This window comes from Engraulis encrasicolus, chromosome 6, assembly GCF_034702125.1.
Source record: "Engraulis encrasicolus isolate BLACKSEA-1 chromosome 6, IST_EnEncr_1.0, whole genome shotgun sequence".
Taxonomy (NCBI): Eukaryota; Metazoa; Chordata; class Actinopteri; order Clupeiformes; family Engraulidae; genus Engraulis; species Engraulis encrasicolus.
In genome coordinates, this window is record NC_085862.1 from 30,653,539 (window position 1) to 30,678,722 (window position 25,184).

At 42.7% G+C, this 25,184-nt stretch overlaps 1 protein-coding gene across 1 annotated transcript; it reads right to left on the bottom strand.

Moving 5' to 3' along the window:
* Positions 1 to 660: 660 nt before the first annotated feature.
* On the bottom strand, positions 661 to 15,019 carry il12rb2 (interleukin 12 receptor, beta 2a). Its single transcript, XM_063201232.1, has 15 exons — positions 14,265 to 15,019; positions 13,806 to 14,060; positions 13,414 to 13,528; positions 12,223 to 12,392; positions 11,295 to 11,440; positions 10,185 to 10,332; positions 8,647 to 8,711; positions 7,461 to 7,668; positions 6,796 to 6,987; positions 6,573 to 6,668; positions 6,289 to 6,450; positions 5,320 to 5,460; positions 2,695 to 2,797; positions 2,235 to 2,319; positions 661 to 1,713 (listed from the first exon to the last, which is right to left on the bottom strand). Exons 1-15 carry the CDS (start codon positions 14,326 to 14,328, stop codon positions 1,183 to 1,185), a joined length of 2,481 nt encoding a protein of 826 aa, XP_063057302.1. The 5' UTR covers positions 14,329 to 15,019; the 3' UTR covers positions 661 to 1,182.
* Positions 15,020 to 25,184: the final 10,165 nt, after the last annotated feature.

Sequence of the window (25,184 nt, forward strand, 5' to 3'; positions counted from 1 at the left end):
ACATTCTGTCTGGGAGGAATACTTGCTCTGTAAAACGTTCTACAGTCTGTATTTCCTGAATATGGCTTTGATCTGCAGGACACTGTGCAGGAAATGGTCAAAAAAGGTACTACTACTGTGCTGCTCATTGAAATTGGGCTGCCTATTGCCAAATTTGATCTTTGCATGAAAGTTTACTAAGTAATAAACAAATATTTTCTAGTATGGTCCAAGTAGAGTTATTTTTGCAGCTAAAAATAGCTATTTTTGGAAATTCAAGATGGCGGACCATGGAGAAGATCCCCCTTTTCATGCATGAAAAATGCTAGTTTTCCAGTCATAATGAATACTTTGATGGTGGTGGTAAGTATTCATGAAGAAGGTAACATATTAGTGAATGGGCAGCATGAATTCTGGTAATAAACAACTAAAAATCTCACACTTTAAAGTCTCCCTTTAAAGATGCTTTACTCTCTAATATGATTAAGAGATCACTGCTTTTGGGTTTATTTACAATTTACACATAGAACTGCAATTTTCCCACTACCTACCAGTCTTCACTGGCTTCCTGTCGCTGCTTGAACTTGTTCTGAATGAGGACAAATCCATGTCAAGACTACATAATTACATAACAATTTGAGGGCCTCGTTCCATTGTCTTAAAATGATGCATGTTCATGGTGGGGGACTGAAATTCTTCTATCAGTAATTGTGAATGCATCACCTTTCTGAAAGTCATTAGTTTCTCTCGTGCTATGATACAACTCATCAACTGCTGTTGTGCTTGTGGATACAGTCAGTGTTAGTAAGAGATTTATACCTCGCTTTCTGGTAGGCCTACAGCTCGAGACAGTGCGACTCGGTTGACACTTTTTGCTTTACAATTGAGCTGTGTCGTCGTGCCTATTCGAAGTGGCAGCTGAGTCGCGCTTTGTCTAGCTGTAGGCCTACCAGAAAACTGGCCGTGGAAAAGAGGCATTAGAGAGTTTTTGACATTATTATCTTTGCTACAAAAATCAAGTTACAGGTGTACAGGACAGATGTATAGGCCAAGGGGTTACTGTACACAGGTTATATACATACATACATATTTCACATCGAACCAGCTATGAATTGATTATGTAGAAATGCTTGTTTGTCCAGGACATTAGTCAGTTCATTGTTCATTGTCCATGTCCACTGGCTCGCTCATACATTTCGTTTGTCAACTGTGCAAGATGAATGGCTCATCACCGCCGAACTCCCCACAGTCAACCTTCACGCTGTCCAAAGTCAGCCTCCCCCCAAAGGAAACCCCAGGATGAAACAGAGGACAGGGGAGGAACAGAGTCCCGCCCATACCGCCCTCCTCCTCATCCTCTTCATCCCCCTCCTCCTCCTCCTCTCCTCTTCCCCCCTCCGCGTCACTGTCCCCGTCCAACATCTCCGGCGTGGAGAGGTAGTCCACGGTCAACTCCGTGCTGCAGGACGCCTGGGTCTCGTCGGACTCCTGGGAGTAGCTCTTCAGGTAGGCGCTCGGGGGACAGTTGAGGGTGTAGGAGGTGACACACTTGCCCCGCTGCGTCAGGCTGGATCTCCTGCTGCTGCTGCTGCTGAGCTCGTCCTGGTCCCGGGCCTCCTCCTCCACCATCAGGCTCTCCCTCGACATCTCCTTCACCTCCAGGGTGTCGGGCTCCTCCTCCTCACTCACGCTCATGTCACTCACGCTCAGGTACAGCTGCAAGCTCTTCTCACCCTGTGGGAGGGAGGTGGTGTCATATCATGAAAGAGGAGAATGCGCGGCACGCACATCAGTGGCACAGGTGCCGGACAAAACAAAACTACTGAAGTAAATGAGAAATATCTGCAACAATTGCAATGCTCCCAGCACCACGCCTTGGACCCAGGTTGAACTTGAAGAGGGACTGGAGTCCGAGGCGTCGTGCCATTGACCAACTGGGAGCACTGGCAATGTTGTGGACATTTACCACTTATTTCAGGTGTCACAGCACTGTATGCGATCACATAATCGCCTGTTACTATTGTTACTTCAAAAAAATGCTAACTGGGTGCTGAATCACACATAAAGTAAATGAATTGAATATATTAAGGACAGAGCTCTTCGGGTGAGTAAATAAGACAGAAACCTGAAGAGTGTGGCTATTTACTTATTCAACAGCAGGGAGAAGACAAATTTGCTGTATGCCAAATTATAACGTTATCTCAAATCAAATAACCAAACATGATAAAAGTTATATTGCTAGGTACAGGGCCTACCATTTTTCCAGAACATTCTTTGGCCCATTTACTGTTGGCGGGATCTGGGACCATGTCCGGAAGTAGGTGACAACACGTCAGGCATCTACGGAGAATGGAGACCGAATAGGTTATGATTTTACAGTATTTACAGTTAAGTGTATTAGAAAGGCAGAGAAAACAGAACACCTGAAAAGGAACAGTAGCCCTCTTCACGCGTGCCGTTCCACCAGTGGAACACTGTAATAGTCACCTACCATAGTACTACACCACTATGACAGTATGCAGGGACTTTAGTAATACATTATGACTTGGTCATTGCCATTCTGGTAACAGCTAATTTATAACAGGGGCTGTGCCTTACTGGGTTAAAATGGTCTGAGTGCACAGCATTAGTTGCTTCCTGGGTGCATTGTAAATGTTTTCTTGGCTATGGTCTTATGTCTCATTTTTTTCATTAATGCCATCGTCCTATCCTTACCTATGTCGAAGTGAGAAAGCTTGACATAGACACAGGGCCACCAGCAGAACAGCCATGCTGATGATCGTCACCACGATACCAACAAACAGTTGGGATTGCTCCTCTGAAATCAACAAAAATTATGTTTGGTGAAGGCTGAAATATCCATAATGTTTAGAAGAAGAGAGCTGTTTTTTTTGCGTGACATCAAAATCCAAATAAAACTCGTAGTGAACATAAACCAGGGAAGCCAACAGGACAGGGGCAAAGGGGTCAGTTGTCCCGGGCCCACAGAAAGAGGGGGTCCCAGAATTGGATTCAGATGACTTTGTCCTCGGCTAAACCAAAGCTGTCAGTGGCTCTGCGTAATGGGCAGTCATGTGTAAGCGGTTAGGGCATCAGACTTGTAGCCCAAAGGTTGCCGGATCGACTGCCAACCCACCAGGTTGTTGGGGTACTGAGTAGTGCTCTCCCCCATCCTCCTCCATGACTGAGGTACCCTGAGCACGGTATCGTCCCGCCGCACTGCTCCCTAACGGCGCCATTGAGGGCTGCCCCCTTGCACGGGTGAGGCATAAATGCAATTTCATCGTGTGCAGTATTCACATGTGAAGCAAATGTTGTTCTCAAAGCCAAGGAAAGTACCATCAATCATCCCCTCAGTACTCACCCTTGAGGGAACTGAAATTGAGGTGGTACATTTGTATAAATACCTGGGTATTTTGCTTGATGATACTTTGACGTTCAAAGCCCACATTGAAAATCTTGTGAGGAAACTTAAACTAAAGTTAGGTTTTTTATTTAGAAATAAAATTTGTTTTTCCTTTCATGTTAAGAAGCGCCTTGTCTCTGCAACGTTTGTATCCATTTTAGACTATGCAGACCTGCTGTACATGAATGCTTCATCCCAATGTCTGAGTAAGATTGACTCTGTGTATCATGGTGCCCTGAGGTTCATCACTAACTGTAGGGCCCAAACTCATCACTGTGAACTCTATGCCAGAGTTAAATGGTCTTCACTGACTACCAGGAGACTTACTCACTGGTATACATTTATTTACAAGGCAATACTCGGACTACTGCCATCTTACATCTGCAGCCTAATCACAGTGAGGAATATTGAGTCTTATGGTCTGCGCTCTAAAGGCCATTTGTTACTCTCTGTCCCTTGCTTCCGCACAGAACTGGGGAAGAGGGCATTTGTGTTTTCAGCCCCTACCTCATGGAACAATCTACAAAAGGACTTGAAACTAACAGATCTGATTCCATTGAACGATTTTAATTCCAAGATGAGATCACTTGAGACAGAGTCTATTGTCTGTAACTGTTTCAATTGACGTGTTATTTTACTTGATTTGTTATTTTAATGCAACTGTGTAATTTTAATTTTGTAACTTGAGCCGCCACTTGGCCAGGACACCCTTGTAAAAGAGGTTCTTAATCTCAACGGGTTTATTTTTCCTGGTTAAATAAAGGTAAAAAAAAAAAAAAAAATGTGTGCTGTGGAGTGCTGTGTCACAATGACAATGGGAGTTGGAGTTTCCCAATGGGCTTTCACTTCACTTTCACTACAGTTGAACTCTTTGGTATTGAGAGATGATGCAGGTACAGAGAATGTTGCTACTCAATCTTTTGCATCATGTGTCTGTGCATCAGAACACACAGTACTTATAGTAAGAACATTGGATATAGCGCATTCATTTCATTACATGTGACAATTAAGTTTCTCTATGTATATGACAAACATCCTTGTATCCTTGTACTGTTGCAACAACTTACAGGAAGTGAAGCAAGCTCAGACGACACAACAAATAACATTGCAAAATGATTCCATTCAAGTGAATGCATTGCGCAAAGTGAAAGCAAAATATTTAAGACCTTTTTCAGTCAAGTGAAAAAAAAACAGTTTCGTATTGTTCACATTTTCCTACCATTGACAGGAAATAGTAAGACCACGTGGCAGTCTGGTCTGTCAGTGAGGAAGAGCCACAGGCTTCGCTTAAGAGCGTCACCACATCAGTACAAGCAGTTGATGCAAGCAGTGTTGCCAGATTGGGCAGTTTCCCGCCCAATTGGGCTGCTTAGGCTGACCGTCTGTGGGTAAAAATTGCATTTTTGGCCATAGAAATCAATAGAATTGGGCGAGATTTAGTGCTTCCAGGCGGGTTTTGAGCATTTCTTGGGCTGGAAATCATCAGCCTCATCTGGCAACCCTGGATGCAAGCAACCACCGGTTAACAGTTTTCGCTCGGAGGCCGTGCATCTTCACCACAGACATCTGAGCTCTTCACAGCTAGCTACTGCAGGGGTGGGGAACCTATGTCCCGTTTGCGACCCTTGAGGCCATTTTATCCGGCCCCTGATACAATTTTAATGTTATTCAGCTTCACATGAAATATGACATATTTTGTAAAGGAATCTTAGAAAATGCATTTGCAATACAATTAAGTTATATTCAGGGAACCTAGAGAAGGTGGTGTTTGTTTAAAAGGTGGAAGTCAAGGGGAAAATCCTGGTTTGTGTTCATAATACGGCCCTCGGAGGACTTTTACAGCCCTCGGATGAATTTCAAATGGCCCTTCGAATGAAAAAGGTTCCCCGCCCTTGCACTACTGGGTGACCTTCACAGCAGGCCGGCCGCCTTACCTCTGGATTTGAGGGTGAAAACTCGTGAATCTCCTCGCGAACTCTCTCCGGCAGCGTTCCATGCAGTCATGTAAACTGTGTATTTCTGACCGGGGATGAGGGCAGGGACTCGCAAATCCGTGGACATGATGTCTTTCACTTCTGCAAGATATTAAGGACTCAACCTCAGTGGTGACTTTAAAGAGAAAAACTGTTTGTATGTTACATTACCCAAAGAAAAGAACAAAAATAAACCAAGAAGACACAAGAATCTACAGCAATTAGTCTACAACCTGCTGTTCACCACTACTCTATGGCTTGATTTCTAGTCAAGGAAAAGTAGAGAGAGAGAGTATGAATTTTATGAATGATGAAGAAAATTAAGGCTTATATTCATGTTTAGTCCTCAAGGCATTTTGTTATACGTAGAAAAGCCACACTCTTGACTCCGATTCTTGTAGAAATTTAGTGGATTAGAATGATAAACAGACAGACATTTTGGCCAAGATGCTGAAGATGGCTTAGCCTGATAAACAGACAGACATTTTGGCAAAGATACTGAAGATGGCTTAGACTAAAACTCCTGTCCGTCCGTCATGCTATCCCACAAAATAAAGTTAATTGTAGTCGAGAGTGTGGATTTTCTACAACAAATGTACTGATCCAGTTGCTCACACCCAAAGGCCTTTCCTAAACAATCAGGGGTTAAGCCAACTTCCCTTATTCAAAGTAATTATGGTACGACATTGGCCACCTTTACATGATGTTCTTAAGATTCAGAATTAAAATAGGTTGAATAGAGTTAACATTGCACTTTCATTTAATTCCCCAATTGTGAAGTATTTACACAATGTTTTCAAAGCGGAAATACAGTAAGTTTTATTCAGAATTAAATTGAGTTGATTCTGAATGAAATGTCTCATGTTAATAATGAGGTCATTGTGAATGGTAGTAGCCATTTTCAAGACGTACAGGAACATGTCCATTTACCATGCTGGAGTTTTTCTCCATTGGGTCCTTCAATGTAGATGGTGTATTTTGTGAGGCAGCCTCTCCACAGCGGTCTCTGCACTGGCGACCACGTCACCTGCACCGTGTTGTCCTCATCCAGCAGGGATCGAATATGTATAACACCAGGACCTCTGTCTGGAACTGCAATATTGATATTTTTATGCAGTCATGAATAATAAACAACACAAAGCCTAATGAAAGAAGAAATTTAATACTCGGAAGAATTGCTGTAAATAATATTTTAGAAAACAAGGACGGTTTACCTTTAGGCTGATAGGAAATGTCAAATTCTGTCTTCCCTCGTCCATCTTTGAAGAGAGTGTAAACTGCACCTTTATAACATTCATGTGGCTGAAGACCTTCATATAAAAAGAACATCCACAGATGAAGGGGTTAGATAACTTAAGACATTATTAGCTAAAAATGTAAACTTATTTTCACATGATTTATTAGGTGACTGTTTTTCTTTTTGTATACTTCAGTGACCTGTGATGTGGATACTATGTTGATCTCTGTGGAGCCTTTCCCACTGCTGGCCCTTGTAGTTCCCCTCAGCGAGAAGCCACTCTACTAGATAGCCAGTCACAGCTGCACCAGCTGCAGTAACAGGCCTCTTCCAGGAGAGGGCAATGCTGCCATTGCTGTGAGCTACCTTGGACATGATCTGAGGAGCATGACCTGAGAAGACACAATCAAGGCATCATCACATTTCTCAAAGAACCATGCTAAAGACTCCAGTTAAGGAGATGTCTGCACATTTTAAATCATTATATTACATTTATTCCATCTGATCCATGATAGGATTGGGCATAATGAGTCTATGCTTGTCATGTGAAATGACAAATAAATAAAGTTGAGTTGAGTTGAGAACAACATTTCAATCATGTGGCTGTTCTGACATGGATTGCATGGAATAGAATTTAAGTTCATAATTGAAAGATTTCAAGTGTGCAGACTTCTGGTAGTCAGAAGTTAAATCAGAGTTTGTCCTGTACTTTGACGGGGGATATAGTACAGCCACTTTTCATTTTAACCCAATGACTCCAGATGACCTCACTTTTAACTCTATATGTTGCAGTATCTTCATCGCTTCACAGAAGGAGGAATAGACCAAGTGATACAAAATTAGGAATAATTGTGATTTAACCTACCATATTCACGCGGTATTGACAAATTTGCAGGTGGAGATCGGCCTTTGGAGTTCACAGCGGAGATGGAGATGAAGCACTCTGGACACAGGTCAGTTGTGAAGCTGGTGTCATCCCGGACAGTACTGGACTGCGTCTTCTTCGTCTTAGTGTTCTCGACTAGCACTGTGTATCCTGTAATGTTGCCCTTGGCCTCTGATAGGCTCAGCTTCTGTTATGGAGACAGAGGGTTCATCTTATCACACAAAATACAGCACAGCAGGGAATACTCAATGCAGTTGACAGGAGCAAAGGAAGCATTTGAGTGTGTCACGATTTCAATCAGCAAACACATCTGTAAAATATACTGTAGTTTTATTACCACAGAGGTAAACTGCAGCCAACGAAATCAGAAAACAGGTTCTTAAAAAGCAAACTTGAGTGACATAACACATAGTGCTACTAGTATGCCTCAAAATCAACTGGTGCTCTTGGAGGGTGCAATGTTCAACAAAACATCCTCGGTCCAGGCACTTCAGCTGCTTTACAAAGTCCAAACAATCTTTATTTTGTGCTCCAATGCCTAAGGCTTAATGTTTTTTAACACCAACCGAAATGCCTAGACCGAGGATCATTTTCATTAGTGACATGTTGGATTCAGCTAAATTCTCTCAGTCTCCACAACTGCCCAACAAGGATCTAGACACTGCCATTTCCTCTAAGTGACTTGAACATCGATGTACAGTAAACTGAAACCCCAACAGAGTTGGACATCGGTCTTGGAACGTTCTCGTCAGAAGGCATGCTGGGTATTCACACCTCTGTGCTTGCAGCCTACAAGTGGCATTTAGCAGCCGTTGGCACAGTACCATAGTGACAGACACAGCACCTGGTTTTAACACTATGGGGCTCTTTTCACGCCTTGCCTCACCTACTTAGTTTCTCTTGCCCTTTCACGTATAAAAAAATAATTCTTGTGTGCATGTATCACAGTGTGTGTGTGTGTGTGTGTGTGTGTGTGTGTGTGTGTGTGTGTGTGTGTGTGTGTGTGTGTGTGTGTGTGTGTGTGTGTGTGTGTGTGTGTGTGTGCGTGTGTGCATGCATGCATGCGTGTAGGGGGGCGCCGCAGACAGACAAACAGACTGAGAAAACCATTCAATGTGTAAGTACAGTATGGCAAACTTCTTTACAGAAACACATGAAGACGTACCTTCCAAAGCAGTATATATGTACGGGGTGATTCCTCCATGTACCACACATCCAGTTCTGAAGGGGCTGAAATCAAAGCAAAATCAAGAAGCAATCACTGTCAAGAACATTAACAATATGACTTCTATTGTCTTCATTGTAAGTAAGATATACTGTCTTTGAAATGCACTCAGTCCAACTGTTGACTACGCCATTGCTGGGAATCACGTACACAGCTAGTACATAATAAAGTCCATGTTCAAAAAGTGCACCCTTTGAGATGAGTAACTCAGCAAGAAAATGATGACTTATTGTTTATCGTTAAAGAGCACAAACACTTGCTCAAAATGAGACCTGGTTTCTTATTTTGCTAATTGTGAACAATACAATTCCATTCCAGATATTTGTCTATTATGACCGTGATTCTGATCTGGTGAAATTGGGTTGCTCTGCAGCATCCTTTGTGAAGCATGCATGCTGTCGGTGAAACCTACTGTGTACATGAAAAGATAAGAATCTGTGGCACCTCAATCCTGACATAGAATAGCCCTTCGGTAGCGAGACAGAATGATGTTGTTAGTGGAAAATAAAGGTAATTTCTACAAGCTACTGTCAGTAAATCTTTGAGACACAGAAAACCTCTTCTGCTCGTTTCACTATCCTCCTTCATATCTGAGGTTTTGTGGCTACATACCTGCTACTGTGAACTGATAATATGAGGTCACAATTAGGCCCACGTTTGCAGAGCAGCACAACAGACACGTACACATATATATATAAGGCAAAATGAGACCTGTTTTATAACACTGCACATTTGAACAATGCAATTCCATTACAGATATTTGCCTATTAGGAGCGAGATTTGGACTATTTTGAGTTTTGACTATTTTGACTATCACTGTGTGAAATCAACTTGCTTTGCGGCATGAATGCTGTTCATGAAACCTATGTGAAAACTAAGATATGAATCCGTAGCACCTATTCAAACCTGACATATTTACTGTGTCTAGACAGAATGACTGTTAGTGGAAAATAATGGTAATTTCTAGAAGGTTGCAGTAAGTAAATCTTTGTGGCACACAAAACCACTTTTGCTTCTGCCACAATCCTCATCCAAATCTGAGGTTTTGTGGCAGCATGCCTGCTACTGTATACTGATAACATACTGTAAATCAATACAATAGACATGTGAAGTCATGTAAATAATGGATAATGTACAATAACTGAAATGAGCACTGCACATGCTCATTAAATAGTGTTATGAGAGTAGATTTCACATTATCATGACTGGATTGAGAAAAAGGGGTCAGTTTTCCCTGGTCAAGGGAAAAGGGAGGGGTCATAATTGGGTGCCCATTACATTATACTGTATATATTGCGTAGGAGGACCTTTCAGATGAGTTTGTCCCAGGCCTGTCCAGAAGCTCTCCGCTGCCCTGGATACATTTACCTGCAACCAGTGTCATACTCACCTCAATCATTGCCTTATCTGATCTCCACACTCTGCATACAACGTACAGGAAACAAACAACAAAACAGTACCCATTAAAAGCCAATCACCTTCCTCCTCTGTCCTGCGCTGGCCGATGTCACTCCAGTGGCTCCACAAACCCACGTGTGGTCGTGACTTCAGCCTGCCTCGGAAATGGTACAACACAAACGGCTCCAGCGAGACGGCGACGCTCCAGTTGTGGTTTGAGTCTGAACGCTTGAGGAGGAGATTGGCAACCATCAGCCTCAGACCACAGACAGACAGTTCACGCTAATACTTTCATTGATAAAAAACAATGAAGGAAAAAAAACGGATGACATTGCAGCAGGGAAAATAAAACTGTGAAAGCCACTGATGTCACTCAGGAAATGGCTGTTGAAGAAAATCCCCCGTGTGCTGACATTTTTCTGCCTTACTTTCTGAATCAGTCTGAAAGAGTGTGTTGTGCACTCTGAGTCAGTGCTGCTAGCGTTCGCATGGGACATGTCGGCACAGCCTGAGTCAATTTCATGTCCCCTTGCGTAAGCAAGCTAATCAGGCTATGCATCTTGGCATACAGGTATTGCTAATCACTGGCATACACAATACACAATACCGAAAGTGCATTTGCAATTTTCGAGCTACCATTCCTAGGCACTGTATCCTTACATAATAGAACAGAATGGAATAGAATAGAATAGAATAGAATAGAATAGAATACAATTTTCACTGTGCACTTGTTTCATATGCTGTGAAGTATGCATACTACATAGGGTGAGATTGAAACAGTGACTGATGTTTTAGATCCTATCATTTATCTTGTAGGAACAACTGAGGGTTTTGCCATGAGAGCCTCTCTCTCTCTCTCTCACACACACACACACACACACACACACACACACTGTGATATAACATTTTAATACGTGAAAGGGCAAGAGAAACTAAGTAGGTGAGGCAAGGCGTGAAAAGAGCCCCATAGTGTTAAAACCAGGTGCTGTGTCTGTCACTATGGCACTGTGCCAACGGCTGCTAAATGCCACTTGTAGGCTGCAAGCAAAGAGGTGTGAATACCCAGCATGCCTTCTGACGTGAACACTTCAAGCCCGACGTCCAACTCTGTTGGGCACCACACATTGAATTGGGCACCTCAGTTATAGGGAAATTGTACCCTCATTCCAAACTATGAGTGGACTACCTACATGGAAGTGGTGTGTTGACCAGTTACCAACACTGTCTGGCCTGTACTCGACCACAAGGTTGAGACAGCAGCTGACGTTGGTGAAGAGCAGGACACAGGATCTGGAGGAACAGGTCACATCAACCAGCGATGGAGGAGTGGGCCTCACTGGAGAGAGAGAGAGAGAGAGAGAGAGAGAGAGAGAGAGAGAGAGAGAGAGAGAGAGAGAGAGAGGTGTGACAGGAGGTGGAGGAGTTCAGACACGGCAGGAAATGCAGAGGCAATGCTGACGTCATCCATCGTGTATCAGAGACACAGCGTGTGACACGTAGGTCCATGTCGGACCCCACTGTTTGCCTGAAGCAACTAGCTGTTCTTGTAAGACCATGCATAAAGATGGAACTGATACCATTGAGCGATTTTAATTCCAGGATGAGAACTCCTTATTTGTAATTGTTCCTTATTGTAATTGTTTTAGTTTTATTTCAATTGATTTGTCATTGTTTTACTTGAGTTGTTATTTTAATGCAACCGATTTTAATTTTGTAACTTGTTCTGACACTTAGCCAGGACGCGATTGTAAAGAGAGATTTTTAATCTCAACGGGTCTATTTTCCTGATAAAATAAAGGTTGAAAAAAAAAGACAAATGGTAACCTGTGCATTTATGACAAAGTCTTGCCATCATGGAATTAGCAGAGGATACTGTCTGCATTGCTATACAAGGTGTACAATAACACCTCTGTGCATTACTACAATTACATGAAACAATATCATATCATATGATATTGCATTACGTTAAAGCTAGGTAAACAATATGAACCTCTATACTAGATGAATATACTGTGTTAAATGTAATGTGTTCTTGTAATACAGCATCATCCAATCATTCAACTATAAACAACACAATTCAAGCATGCGCTGCGTAACGTGATTATAAGAATACATTACCTATGTGGCTAAGAGTTACGTTGATCTCCTTGGCAGCGCTGCGCCCTAGTCTGTTGACGGCTGAAACGCTGACGAAGAACTCGGAGTGGGAGCCGGGGTCGAATTCAGCCCTGTTGGGCCCAGAGGAGGTCACCTGGACATCCGTGCAGTTTCCAGATGCTGTCCTCACCCTGAAAAAACAGCACAGCATCATGACAACCAATCTCAAGTATCACAGCGTAGCCATGAAAATTGGCCTTCGCCGCAGCTCAAATGGCCCAGGCCCTGTTACAATGGGGACCCAGGTTCGATTCTAGACTGCGCTCAATTCCGATCCTCCTCCGACTCTCTCTCCCACTCGATTCTTGTCATCATCTCATACTATCCTATCCATTAAGGGCATTTAAACCCCTAGAAAGTATGAAAGGTAAGTTAGGCTATTGTTACTGTGTTCACACATGCTGGTTCAGGATGGACATGATGAATATGCAAGGTCCAGGAAGTAGAGATCTGCACACTTTTTAGTGGCTGAAGTCTATGCGGCTCAGGCTCTCCTTTACATTCACATAGACAGGAGAGACGAAGATACCTTAAATTATCTGTCCACAATGGCCCACCAGTCCCAAGGACAAAATGCAGACATTTAACTGTATGAAGGAGTGACCATGTTTATAGTCTTCCATCCTTATTCCATCTCTACCCCTCTTGGTTCAGGTGTATGTCTGTATGGGTATTGTATAGGTACTCCAGGTGTAATGTAGGCCTATGTATGCTGTTTGTGTCTAATTGTCTATGTCCACACCTAGAGTCTAGAGTCTATGTCTGTCTGTATGGGAAAGTAAGAAACATAATTTCAATTATTTGTATGACCAGCGCATGTTAAGAAATTGACAATAAAATCGACTTGACTTGACTTGATGTAAGCACATTATGTAGATTAGGGGTTCCCAACCTTTTCCAGCTTGGGCCCACTTCTGGCCCAAATAATAAATAATACAGCTCAAATAAATCAATATTGTTATTTTGATTTTACTAAATTATTATATTCCACTTAGAATATCTTCCCCATAGTTTGAGAATCGCTGATGTAGAACAATTGGGAACAACCGTGTAGAGAAAATAAAAAACGAAAGTGTGCTTAGCAAAGTTACCAAACCTTGCGCTGCACATTTGATTTCAAGTGCAAGCCACTGGCTTTCTATTTCTACTGACCGGAACTCTGAGGTTGTCCACAGGTCAGTTCTGGTTCCCATTTTGCAAGTGCAGCGGACAGGTCCGGACTCTCCATCCTGCTCGCACGCCACGTTCTGAGGAACCTCAGGAGGATCTGAGAGACAAAACAAGACTACTTCAGCCATACCTACGCACACAACATATCAACAAAATACTTTTGCACCTGCGACCACTTTCTATCCTATTTTAGCCTATTTTGTAGCCTATTCATAAAACCTGATATGAGCTGGTGCATATTGCACATTTAGGATGCGGCAGCCACAGACCTAGATATCTTGTTCTTATTTTGCATGGAAATAAAGTTTATATTATTATGAATGAAAGTAGATTACAGTGTTTTTTTTAATTATTTAAGTAGTAGTTACACTTACATCCAACTGATACATCCACGCCGCAGATGAAAGACTTGTCTTGTCTACATGTGCAAGCATATGTTGTATTTCTGGAAATGTTTTGAACCATGTGCATTATTGTGCCATTGACTTTCTCGTGCGAAAGTTCATTGGTAGTATCCTGGTAAATGGTGGGACTTTTTCCTCTGCAGTCGATGATGCAGACCACTTCGAAACTTGTGCCCACTTGCACAAATTGACCACGGCTGGTATTTGCTGCACAGCGGCTCTGGGCTGGAGAAAGTGATACAGTGAGCAGAGGTTTAGGTTACTTATATCGACTATCGAAAGGTAATTCATACGCAGATAATGGTAGGCTATTGTAATTTATCTGGATCCACCTGTTAAATCAACGCGTGACACCGGTGGATGATGCGTAATTGCGCATTTTTTCCTAGCGCAATTTATTAAAAAGTATCACACATCAGAGCAACTTACCGTCGCAGATTCCCGAAGCACATAGTAAGAAGAAAAGGTGGTGTATTGTCGTTGGATAACACATGCTCTGTCAGAGCGGTAACCAACGTGTGAGTCCCTTCCCATCCACATCCAGATATCAACAACTGCAGAGAATCAGCGGCGTTTGTAGCGATGCTCAACTGCGTAACAGGTGCAAAACAATGTTGAGCTATTCAGCAACGCATTACCATCAGAACGTTTCACTCAGACACTCGACTTACTGCTGCTATAAATAGGCATTTTGAAACGACAAATAGTCAGATGAACAGATGAACACGCTGGGCGGATGAGTGCATCAGTCCATATATTTTCCTGATAGCCTACTTTGAAACGACAAATACACTGGGCGGATGAGTGAATCAGTCCGTATTTTCCTCATAGCCTACCAATCTATCCATGAAAAGCCGCGTTATCTGAGATACAGTCCCATTTCAATACGAGGAGCTCTAACGTAATGTGTGGATTCAGAACACTATGGCCAATGATAGGATAGGAAATACATGTGGTATTTACATGTGGTACTTACGCGGTCAGACGTCACATCAGTGCCCCGTGGCGACCACCTTATCGTCGTCAATTTGTCGAATGTCAAAAACTAATTTATCCATCACACGCCTATTTAGGAGTCAGACTCCATGAAGTTCCCAAAATACTTTTACCATGATTATTTAGTCTACTTTGGCAGCTCTCGGACACTGATGGAACAATCACGAACTCGCGTCTTTGACCCTACTGCCGTCAGTCAGACTGAAAGTGTGTCTTTGGGTCGACAAGATATCGGAGTGCATGACCTCAGCTCCCAGTTCCTCCTCCCCTTCAGCTACTGTGCGCGATGCATATGGTTTTAGGTCGTACCTCTGTCGGTCGGTGTCCACCTTTAACTGTTAGTACTCCTACGTCTATGATGCTGATCAAATGCAGCATAAAATACAGAGTTGTATAAAGTAGAAGTAGAAGTACTCTTACATATATAATCACAACACTAGTAGGCCTAGTAGCCTATGATATCACATGGTTTCAACATCAATATCATATAAGTGTTGTAATTACATTTGTAAGTAATTGTGGTAATTACACTGTAAGTACCTCTACTTCTACTTTTATACAACTCTGATAAAATACATATTTGTAATATCTACTATCCTATATCATATTTAATCTGTTAGTGTTCAAAGACCTCAGGTTCAGAGTCTCACCAGAACAAAAACACTGAGAGGACATTCTCAGTTAAATGGCATCAGGTGGTTGCAGTAATGATGTTGACTTAAATGTTGCTAAAATAAACCATTCAGTTTCTGGGGAAGAAATGAAACGCAGTATTCATCCGTCTTTATTTAGAGACAAGAAGTCTGATTCAGAACTGAATAGCCAGCAGGCCTAATTTGATGTGACTTGATTTGTTTCCAATGAAGCATCTGCAAATGAAGAGGGAATCTTACAATATCAACTATATTATGGCTTACTTACTAAAGCCTTGTTCAATACACATTATTATGAGACTACTGTATAAAAAACATGAGAGAAAGTAATTTTGAGTTGCTTTTTTGCGTGCAGCAATTGAACCATGTTTTGGCATCTTGTATTTGGCATCATGAAATACTTCTCTTTTTCAGACTGGAAACACCCTTCTGCTCAAGAGCGTGTAAGTCTTCTTCACACATGAACACTCCCAAAACAACCCAGGAGACATCTGCTCTGTGCCTGCTGCCAGGGGTGTCGTACAGAGGGTTAAAGTGTGACTGAGTCACCAGGGCCCAGTGGGACCACAAGGGAGCACAATGGAAATAAGTCTTCGGACTTTTTTTGTGTATATCCCTGTCTATTTATCCCTTTCAATGCATGGTTATTGTTGCTGTACAATGTTGTTACATCTAATAGACTGAATAAATTCATTCATTCATGCACACACAGTCCGATGTATGTAGAGATGGGGGGTTCCATTGGCCTAATTGAACATAGGGCCCACAATTTACTGCAACGCCCCTGCCTGCTGCAATGTTGAACTGGTGAACTTGTACATTGTTTTGCATACAGACTGCTAAAATGCTGAACATGTGGCCTGGCCTTGCTTGACTTTATGAGGAAGAATGAAAGAATTACTGATAACATAATACAAAAAAGGCTGGACAGGTGCGTAAGATATTATCCTAGAGGGTTGTCATTCAAGTGTAAAGAAATCCCGCACACTGTCCATTCCTCCAACATACTATAACGTAACGTTTTGATCATCTGACTTTCTTCAGGTAAAGTTAACCTGAAGAAGGTCGGATGACCAAAACATTGTATTAAAGTTTGTTGGTGGAATTGACAGTGTGCAGGATTTCTGTACACTTGAATGATGACAAAAAGAAACACTGACATTTGTGGGAAAAACGCTGAGTGGGAGATGAAACAGTTTGCCTAAACCTGATTCAGTGAAAGTGATCTCGGAGGATGTGAGCAGTAGTATTTTAGGAAGTGACAAAATTGTCATGTAGGCCTGTGTCTAGTAAATAAATCATCTTAAACAAAAATAATCAGTGTCCATAAACGTAACCACATTTTGGTTTGTGTGCAGACAACAAGCAAGCAGCATGTTCTCTAGGCCTCTCAATCTCTCCTTTTGTGAAAGCCAATTATAACCCTGATCAAATTGTCATTGTCTTGTTGTTGGTTGTGATGTGTCAAATTAATTAGCTTCTTAAGATATTATTTCTGTTATTATTAGCATGTGTCATCTGCAGTTGAGTGCAAAACATTTGTCAGTGTATGTTCAGAATTCTGGCGTCAGGGTGTCTGTGTCTGTGTGTACCAGTGACGTTTTGTGGACAAGCACAGGAGTGCTGCGCACGCTGTTATTGTCTCCTGTGATTGGTGCAGACTTTCCTGCACGAGCTGGACATGAGCTCATTTACATATAGACTTTGCGGCAAAAAACACTTTTTATTAAGGGGTCGGAGCTATGCCCACCAGCGCAGAAGTGACCAACGGGGACTCCATGCAGGACTGTGGTAGCCTGTTAATGTGGATCCGACTTTCTCTCTCTCTTCTCCTTATTCTCATTTCTCTCTTTGTGTCTCGGACGATTCAGGATCCCATCGTCCTCGTCCTTTGCCTGTGTGCCGACCGTGCGTCTTTGAGAATGTAAGTTGCTGTTATTGGGTTGTTACTGTGTTATGTGCAGGCCCGTCACTAGGTTTGAGACACAGGGGGCGGCGCCGAAATTTTTTCAGCTCACCTGCTAAGGTTTTGTCTATGAATTCATTATTTTAAGAGCAAAGAAATCCTGCACACTGTCTATTCCACCAACAAACTTTAATACATTGTTTCGGTCATCCGACCTTCTTCATGTTGTATTAAAGTTTGTTGGTGGAATGGACAGTGTGCAGGATTTCTTTACACTTGAATGACAACCCCACTGGTATAATATACGCACCTGCCCACCTACAGAGCTGTGCAAAAGCGTCTTCTTGAACAATTATTTTAAGAGCACCATACCGATTTTTAAACACTAGTATTCACATTTTAATGAACATTCCTTATATGTAAGCTTAACAAAACATTTCAAAATGTTTCAATGAATATTATGTACGGAAGTTAAAATGATTAGATAAAAATGCAGAGAGCATAATTTACACAAGGACTAGGAACTTTAAGGAGTTAGCCTACACTGTAAAAGATTTCAGACAGAAATTTACAGCTAATTGATAGGGAATGAGTGCCAGCAAATTGTTGTAAATTTACAAATTGCTGACAAAAACAGTTGCCAGCCAGTCGTTTAAAATTACAACACTGGGGTGAATTTCTCAAAACCAAAGTTGCTTACTACATTAGCTACTTTGTTGTTTTCAATGCATTTTCCCATTGGCAACTACCGAAGTTGCTAACAGGCTAACAACTTCTCTTTTGAGAAACTCACCCCTGTTCCATTTTCAAAACTACTCCGACCATGGCACATGTCCTGCCCCCGCATCCACCCGCCTCCACCCCCACTGCCCGTCTCCACGTCTGAGATGCCTTCAACATGGTATCGTCCCACCTCCCCATCCTCCACCATGACTGAGATAGCATGGTGCCAAAATGCCACTCTGCTCTAAGCATATACTTCTACAGGTTCAGCCTTGCATGAGTGTGGCGCAAATAAAAAATCACTCAGCATAGTGTTGTCATAGTGACAGTGACAGTTTTCTCAAGTGGACTTTCATTTATCAAGTCATTTCAAAGGGGAATACAAAAACAGACACAATAAGAACTGTATGGAAATGCATTTGTCAAACCAATCAAGTGGTCTAAATTTAATGTTATGCAAAAAAACACCATAAAACATGCTATGCTACAAGATGGCTCGCAAAAGATGAAAAAACCCAACCAGTTAACCTGTCAGGCAGCCAACCAGTTAATCTGCCAGGTAGCCAACTGGCCCTGACAGCCTGGCTGGTTGACTGGCCAGCTGCCTGGCCGGTTCACTGGCTGGTTGACAGTCAACCGGCCAAGCAGCTGGCCAGTCAACTGACCAGGCGGACAGGCTGTCAGTCAACCTGCCAGGCAGCTAGCCAGTCAACCGGCACTATGCTGCCAGCCACCTAGTCAACAAACCAACCACTCAGCTAGTCGGCTAATCAATTGATTGCCAGTAGCAGTGAGCGCCAGTGAGTCAGGCGCTATGCTGTGCCATTCAGACAAGCAACCAAAGCAGTGTGACAGTCCAGGTTTATATAGCGGGGCAGTGAACCATGTGACCAGAGTAATCAGGCATTCGGCAGGTGCTGGCAATCATTGAATCACGACATGAAAGTGATTAGTAATAAAGTGAGGCAAGGCACTAATTGACAGATTGGTTAGATATAGAGTGTGACAACCAAAGAGGCTTGAGACAAGAGGGCTTACTCACGTCATAACAGCGTAGTACGAAATGATGGCGAGGGGAGTACGGACATTTTATTCTTCTTCTACGGTCAGTATTGGAAGCATCAGGGAAGCATGCAATGACACTTCTACCATGAAGACTCGAGAGGCAAACGAACGTTGTTAACATTTATTGAACATTAGACATGATACAGGAATGCATAAAAGTTTGGCGAACAATAACACTTGATAAAATGCATGAATCAGTTTGGCGAAGGTTCCCGTCTTGGCGTTGAACTCCGGGATAGGACGGCATATCCTCCAGCGGAGATGGAGGCGGGCGTAGCCTGCCCCCTAACAGACGGGAACCTCTGGTGACGGTGGACGGAGGGGTGGTGGTGGCTTCAAAATCGGCTTAACTGAAAAGCAGAGAACAGAATGAGTGACAGCTATTTAAACGAACGTGAATGTGATCCATTGGCTGAGAGGTAACGATGCATGAGTGACGCGTAACGGGGGAACCCCCAATCTCGCGTTGTGATTGGTTGGCGATCCTGGGCAATGATGACGCATGTATGATCTGTCAAAAGGAAGATTTGTTGGTTGGCCTAGTAGGCTAAGTTTGACAGCCGAGAAATTCGAGTCTCCCTGGTAGAATTTACGCAAGCTCCCATTTCCGCGAGGGTCGGAGTGTGGAACAGGTCATAGGACAACGTGAATGTTTGTCAGCTGTCCTTAATTACCCCCAGCAATTACTGATGACCAACAGCTGCCGTTAATTTGGCCAGAAATTATCCATCATGGTGTCGCCCCCACTGACCATGCGCAAGGGAGTACGGAAATTGTATCCATCGCACCCACTGACCAATGACCATGCGCAAGGGAGTTAATTTTCCATCCACTCGTGTCCTCAGGCAACGCCCCGTACTACACCGTGGACAATGCATTTCCCCCCGAGAGATTGTTCTTCTGTTGAGTTTCAACAGAAACAGTAACAAGTTCCTAGAATGTTCCAATCATTGATGCTCCTGCTCTAGAACTATAGTTTAAAAAACAGACTGGGCTCCTTCTAAGATAGTGTTTAAAAAAGTATAAGGATATTCTGAAATGGATTGATTTTGGCCCTTGTTTAATGCACATATCAAAACATTCCATATATATGTGGAATTGTCTACACAGTGGTTGGACACAATAACTGAAACACCTGTCCTTTTAATGTGTGGAAAGTTTCATGGCTCAAGTGGGCCAGACTGTTGGCCAATCTTCATTAATTGCACATTGCACCAGTAAAGTGAAGTTGAGTTGAATTGCTGGTGAAAAGTTACCGCTAATGTTGTAAAATTACAACAAATTGCTGGCAAACAAATTGACAGCTCATTGTTGTGAAATTAAAACAAATTGCTGGTGATAAGTTGCCAGCTAATTGAAGTAAATTTAAAGCAAATTGCTGGCAATAAAAGTTGCCAGCTAATTGTTGTAAAATTACAACAAATTGCTAGCGACAAGTTGCCAGCTAATTGTTGCGTTCTTCCAACGCAAACACTGGAAACATCACAACATACAGCCTTTGAAAATAATGATCCTGGGCCTCTGCCTCCATTCCTTCTCATGGGATTTTGAGATATACTCTGTTGCAGAAGCCATCAAAAAGCCAAATTGAACCACAGGGGGGCTGCCACACCTGAGCATCGTTTATGCTCTATGCCCATCGTCTGTATAAATGGACAAACCAGGGGGTGTTCACTCACGGAACTAGCTACTAGCCACAACTGGCTAACCCTAATCCTACCTAAGTGCAAAATGAATGGGTGGCAATGGAGTTTTCTACCATTATAATTTTTTTGATTTTTTATAATTTTTTGTCCTGAAATATTATTATTCAGTTCGAAGCTAGAAATAATAAGACCCCATTTGAGTAGCGTTTCGATTATTTTGCGCCACTAGATTATTATATACTGGGTCACAAAGCTCATTTTTTATGAGGCCAAACCCATAAACATTAGTGGGATGCTAGCGAGTACAGGTCGAAATCTTCTAACCTGCTGTAAAACTATAGCCTCGCGAGCCATCCTACGTACTTCCGCCAAAGGATTGGCTCCACTACTGTAGTCTGGCCGTGCTTCTCTGTGGAGTGCCTGGAGCAGTAGAATTTTGATCGCAACGCCCCCCCCCCAGAAAACAGCCAATAATCGAATACGCCCCCCACGTGGGGGCGAAAGGGGGAGGACGCTCGTGACAATGACGTACACATCTGCGCCAGAGCCATTGGTCTGCGCTATGTTGTTGTTGAGTAACTGCCAGCGATTGGGTGAGAGGTGTCCAATAATTTCAAACCATAACTGAATGCAAGCTTCCTGCTTCCTACAATTGCTTCAGAGCAAAGAAATGCCAGACCATAAATACGAAATGAAATGGTAGTATTATGGGATGGTCAGGACCAGGCTAGTAAAACTACACACCTGAACGATTTGTCAATACAGCCTATTGTTAAACAACAGTCATAGTGCTTACCAGGAATGTTTTGTTGATGATATTTGTGACTAGAAATGGCAGTAGCGATGTATTTAGCATATGGATTCCCCTTTCCATTCCATACATTTTCCCACATGAAGGACTTACCGACGCTCGCCAACTAGTGGACACTCCATAGGAACTGCAGTATGCATGCAAAGCTAACTGGCTACAATGGGAACCAATCAGTGTGAACATTCTCCCTGTTAGAGATTCTCTGGACAAACCATCATAGGCCTCTCCCATGCCCTTTTAGAAGAGAGAAGCCCGTTTTGAATTACACTGAGCTGAAAATAGCGCACCTGGACGTCATTTACAATCAGCTGGCTCATGACCAAAGAAGGTAGATTGGATAAGAAGTATCACTCAATGGAAAATGCATTGGCCACAGTGTAGTATGAGGGTGCTGCTTTAATGCCATAGAAGTAATACATTTATGAAAGCGGTTGAGGATATTCGTTCGTCAGTGCTCAGTTTGTGGCCAAATTTACTGAAGCTGTCGGTCAGCATTAATTGCGGGGGATAATTAAGGACAGCTGACAAACATTCACTGTTGTATCCTATGACCTGGGGTCCGTTTCTCGATTCTTGTCGTTGCTAACCGTCTTAAGACCGTCTTAAGACCGCCTTACCGTTCCCTTGGATTTAGTGGTGAGCGTCGCTGCCGAGAGAGAGTTGAGTCGCTCTTACGAAGGACTTTGCTAACGACGATAGCAAAGACGCTTTCGAGAAACGGACCCCTGTTCCACACTTTACCATGCTTCCAATTTGACCATGGAAGAAGAAAATTGGACTCCCCTTGCTATCATTCCGTACTACGCTCCGATGATGTCTGTAAACCCTCCTATCTCTACCTCCTTGCTCATGACCAGATGTATGTGATTGAAGAGTTCAAATAAGTGAAAATCCTCTCCACCTCTATCAGGCCTGTATGCATGTTTTAAAAGCATACAAACAGAATGTGACCTGAGCTCAATTGGCTAATGATTCTATTTCCTATTCATATTGTTGTTACTGTGTGAATCTCACTGGGCCGAACAGCCTTTTGGTGGCTGTTGCATTTCTTTTGAGCTAAGATTTGTATTGCACTTCAATATTATTTCAATGTCTTTTGGTATTGCTTTGTGTAGGGCCGATCCAACTTCCCAGCCATTTCCCTTCCCCACTGGTCTATGCAGTCCCACCAGGAAATCGCGGGCATTTTCTAAAAAAATCGCAGTCCAGATGGTGCACGGGGATTTCCAGAAAATCGCGATAAAAGTTGCGGAGCTTCTTACTGTGTTGTTGCGATTTTGTTGCGGCATGAAGTGAAAGGTGCGATTTTTGTTGCGATTTTTAATGTGTTTCCCCACGCTTGAAAGTAAAGGACACTGCCATATTCCAGTCCTCTGGTGTTTTTATATTATTTTCAGTGGTCATTTTGGTAGGCTATTTTTGAGGTAGGCTTGGCTGCCTAGGTAGGTAACCTCAAGCTGCGTAAATAAGATGTCTAAATATTTTAGCTTAATGGTGATGGACATTGATTGTTGAACATTAGGCTATTTAAGCAGTTGAAAAAAAAAGCACACACTGACAACAACCGAACCACAGGACTTAATCTGTTTTTATATCATGGCATTCTCCAAAGACTAGGCCTATGCCTATTTAATCCCTTTTGCTTTCCCTGTCCTTTATGAACGCGCTTGCGTTCAGCCTCCGAAGGCTGTTATGTTCCCCTCCTACGCTTGCGACACGGTCACTTTCCCAAGGTGAAGTGTTCCTTGCGAGTAGGCTAACGCGCATTTTCCCCATCGCGGGCTTAACGTTATGATGCATATCTGGCGAGATAATATGCCCTGCTTTTAAGTTTGCCCCAACCAAGGATGTTTCCATAGGCTATGGCCTGATATGCAGGGCTGATATGCACCTCAACTCAACGCGCTTAAAATGCATAGAAGCTCGCGCTTCTCAGTCTAGAAACAGTAGTCTATCGGTAACATTCTTTGCATTGACCACCATCGGTTGAGTTGTACAATCAATACAAAATAGCCTACATGGTTTTGTCATCCAGCATGCAATCGAAAATAGGCGAGTGGCTCAGGGGCGCCGCCAGAACTCAGCCTTCCCTTGACAGACTCATGTCGGCTACATCATATTCAAACGCAATCTTTAATGCAGCCTATCGTGAAGTTTAAATGTTATGCGAGGTAGAGGTTGCAAGGGTGTCCGTAGGTCTTGATTGATAACTGGTGTTGGAAGTAGGGCCTAATCAATTGGCCTACATAAATGTGTTGTAGCCTAGTCTATTCCTTAGTTTTAGTTGAATAGCCTAGGCCTATTTGTATTCCCGAGTGTTAAAAGCAGGAGAGCCTGGACGTTGCAACCTCGGCTGTTGAGGTATTCGCTTTCGCTATCGTTGTCACTTTTGCATACTAAAATGCAATTTAACTCCAAGTATTTATTTAATAACTATTGGCTAGGCCTACAATTCTGTGAAAGTAGTCATCTTTCCATGGGAATAGCAAAGTCCAACACGCACGCTTATTTCTCTCCTTCCATTGACTATCCACAAGCTCCAGCAAGGGGAGGGAAAAACAGCGCTGTCTATGCGCTTCCTAACAGGTGGCGACCCCACCACTAGTCTCACAGCCACCCTTAATGCCTTAGGCCTATTTGTTTCAGCAAACCATGTTCTTTCACAAGGACCATTCCCAGATAGTAACATGTTCATGGCAACACGTTACATGTTTATGGCAACACGTTATGGCAACATGTTTAGCGCAACACGTTACGGACATGGATTGGTTCAAAGTTGCGGGAAATCGCGGTGATTGGTTAAAGTTGCGCTCTCGCGCAGAATTCGCGGGAATTCATTGAAGTTGCGAAAAACGCCGCGATCGCAACATCGCGATTTCCTGGAGGGACTGTCTATGTCAAATTTATAGAACTACACTTGAACAAATCCTAATTTAGACTGCAGCGGGGGTAAATAGACCATCAAGACAATGGATGATGGAATGATCATGAAGCAATACATGAACACCTTATTTACATAGGGTGGTTGTGCATAATTTCTGCATGTGGCTTTGCATACATTTGCATTAGGACAGCAACCCGGAAAAAAACGGATCTTTAAATGGTAAAAAGTACCATGTGCTGTTGTACATTTAGAATTGTGAATCGTACTCTATATCAGTGGTTCTTAACCTTTTTTCTTAGCGCACCCCCTTACCTGTGCCGAAGACAAGCCGCGCACCCCCAACACAAACTTCTACATGTGTATATGCACTAAAAAATGATAAATGAGTGATTAATTATAATGATTCTTCCTTCAGACATGAATCAATACCTGAATGACTTTAAATGGGAACCACAACTTGTTTAATTTGGATTTAATTTGGCCTAATTATAATGTTTGCGAGTATAATTTTGGTCACAACCTCTACACTAACAAAATTCTGTGCACCCCCTGGAATCTCTGGCGCACCACCAGGGGGTGCCCGCACCCCAGGTTAAGAACCACTGCTCTATATGATATCCCACAATGCATTGCACATTACAACAGTGAATAGTAAACTGGTATAT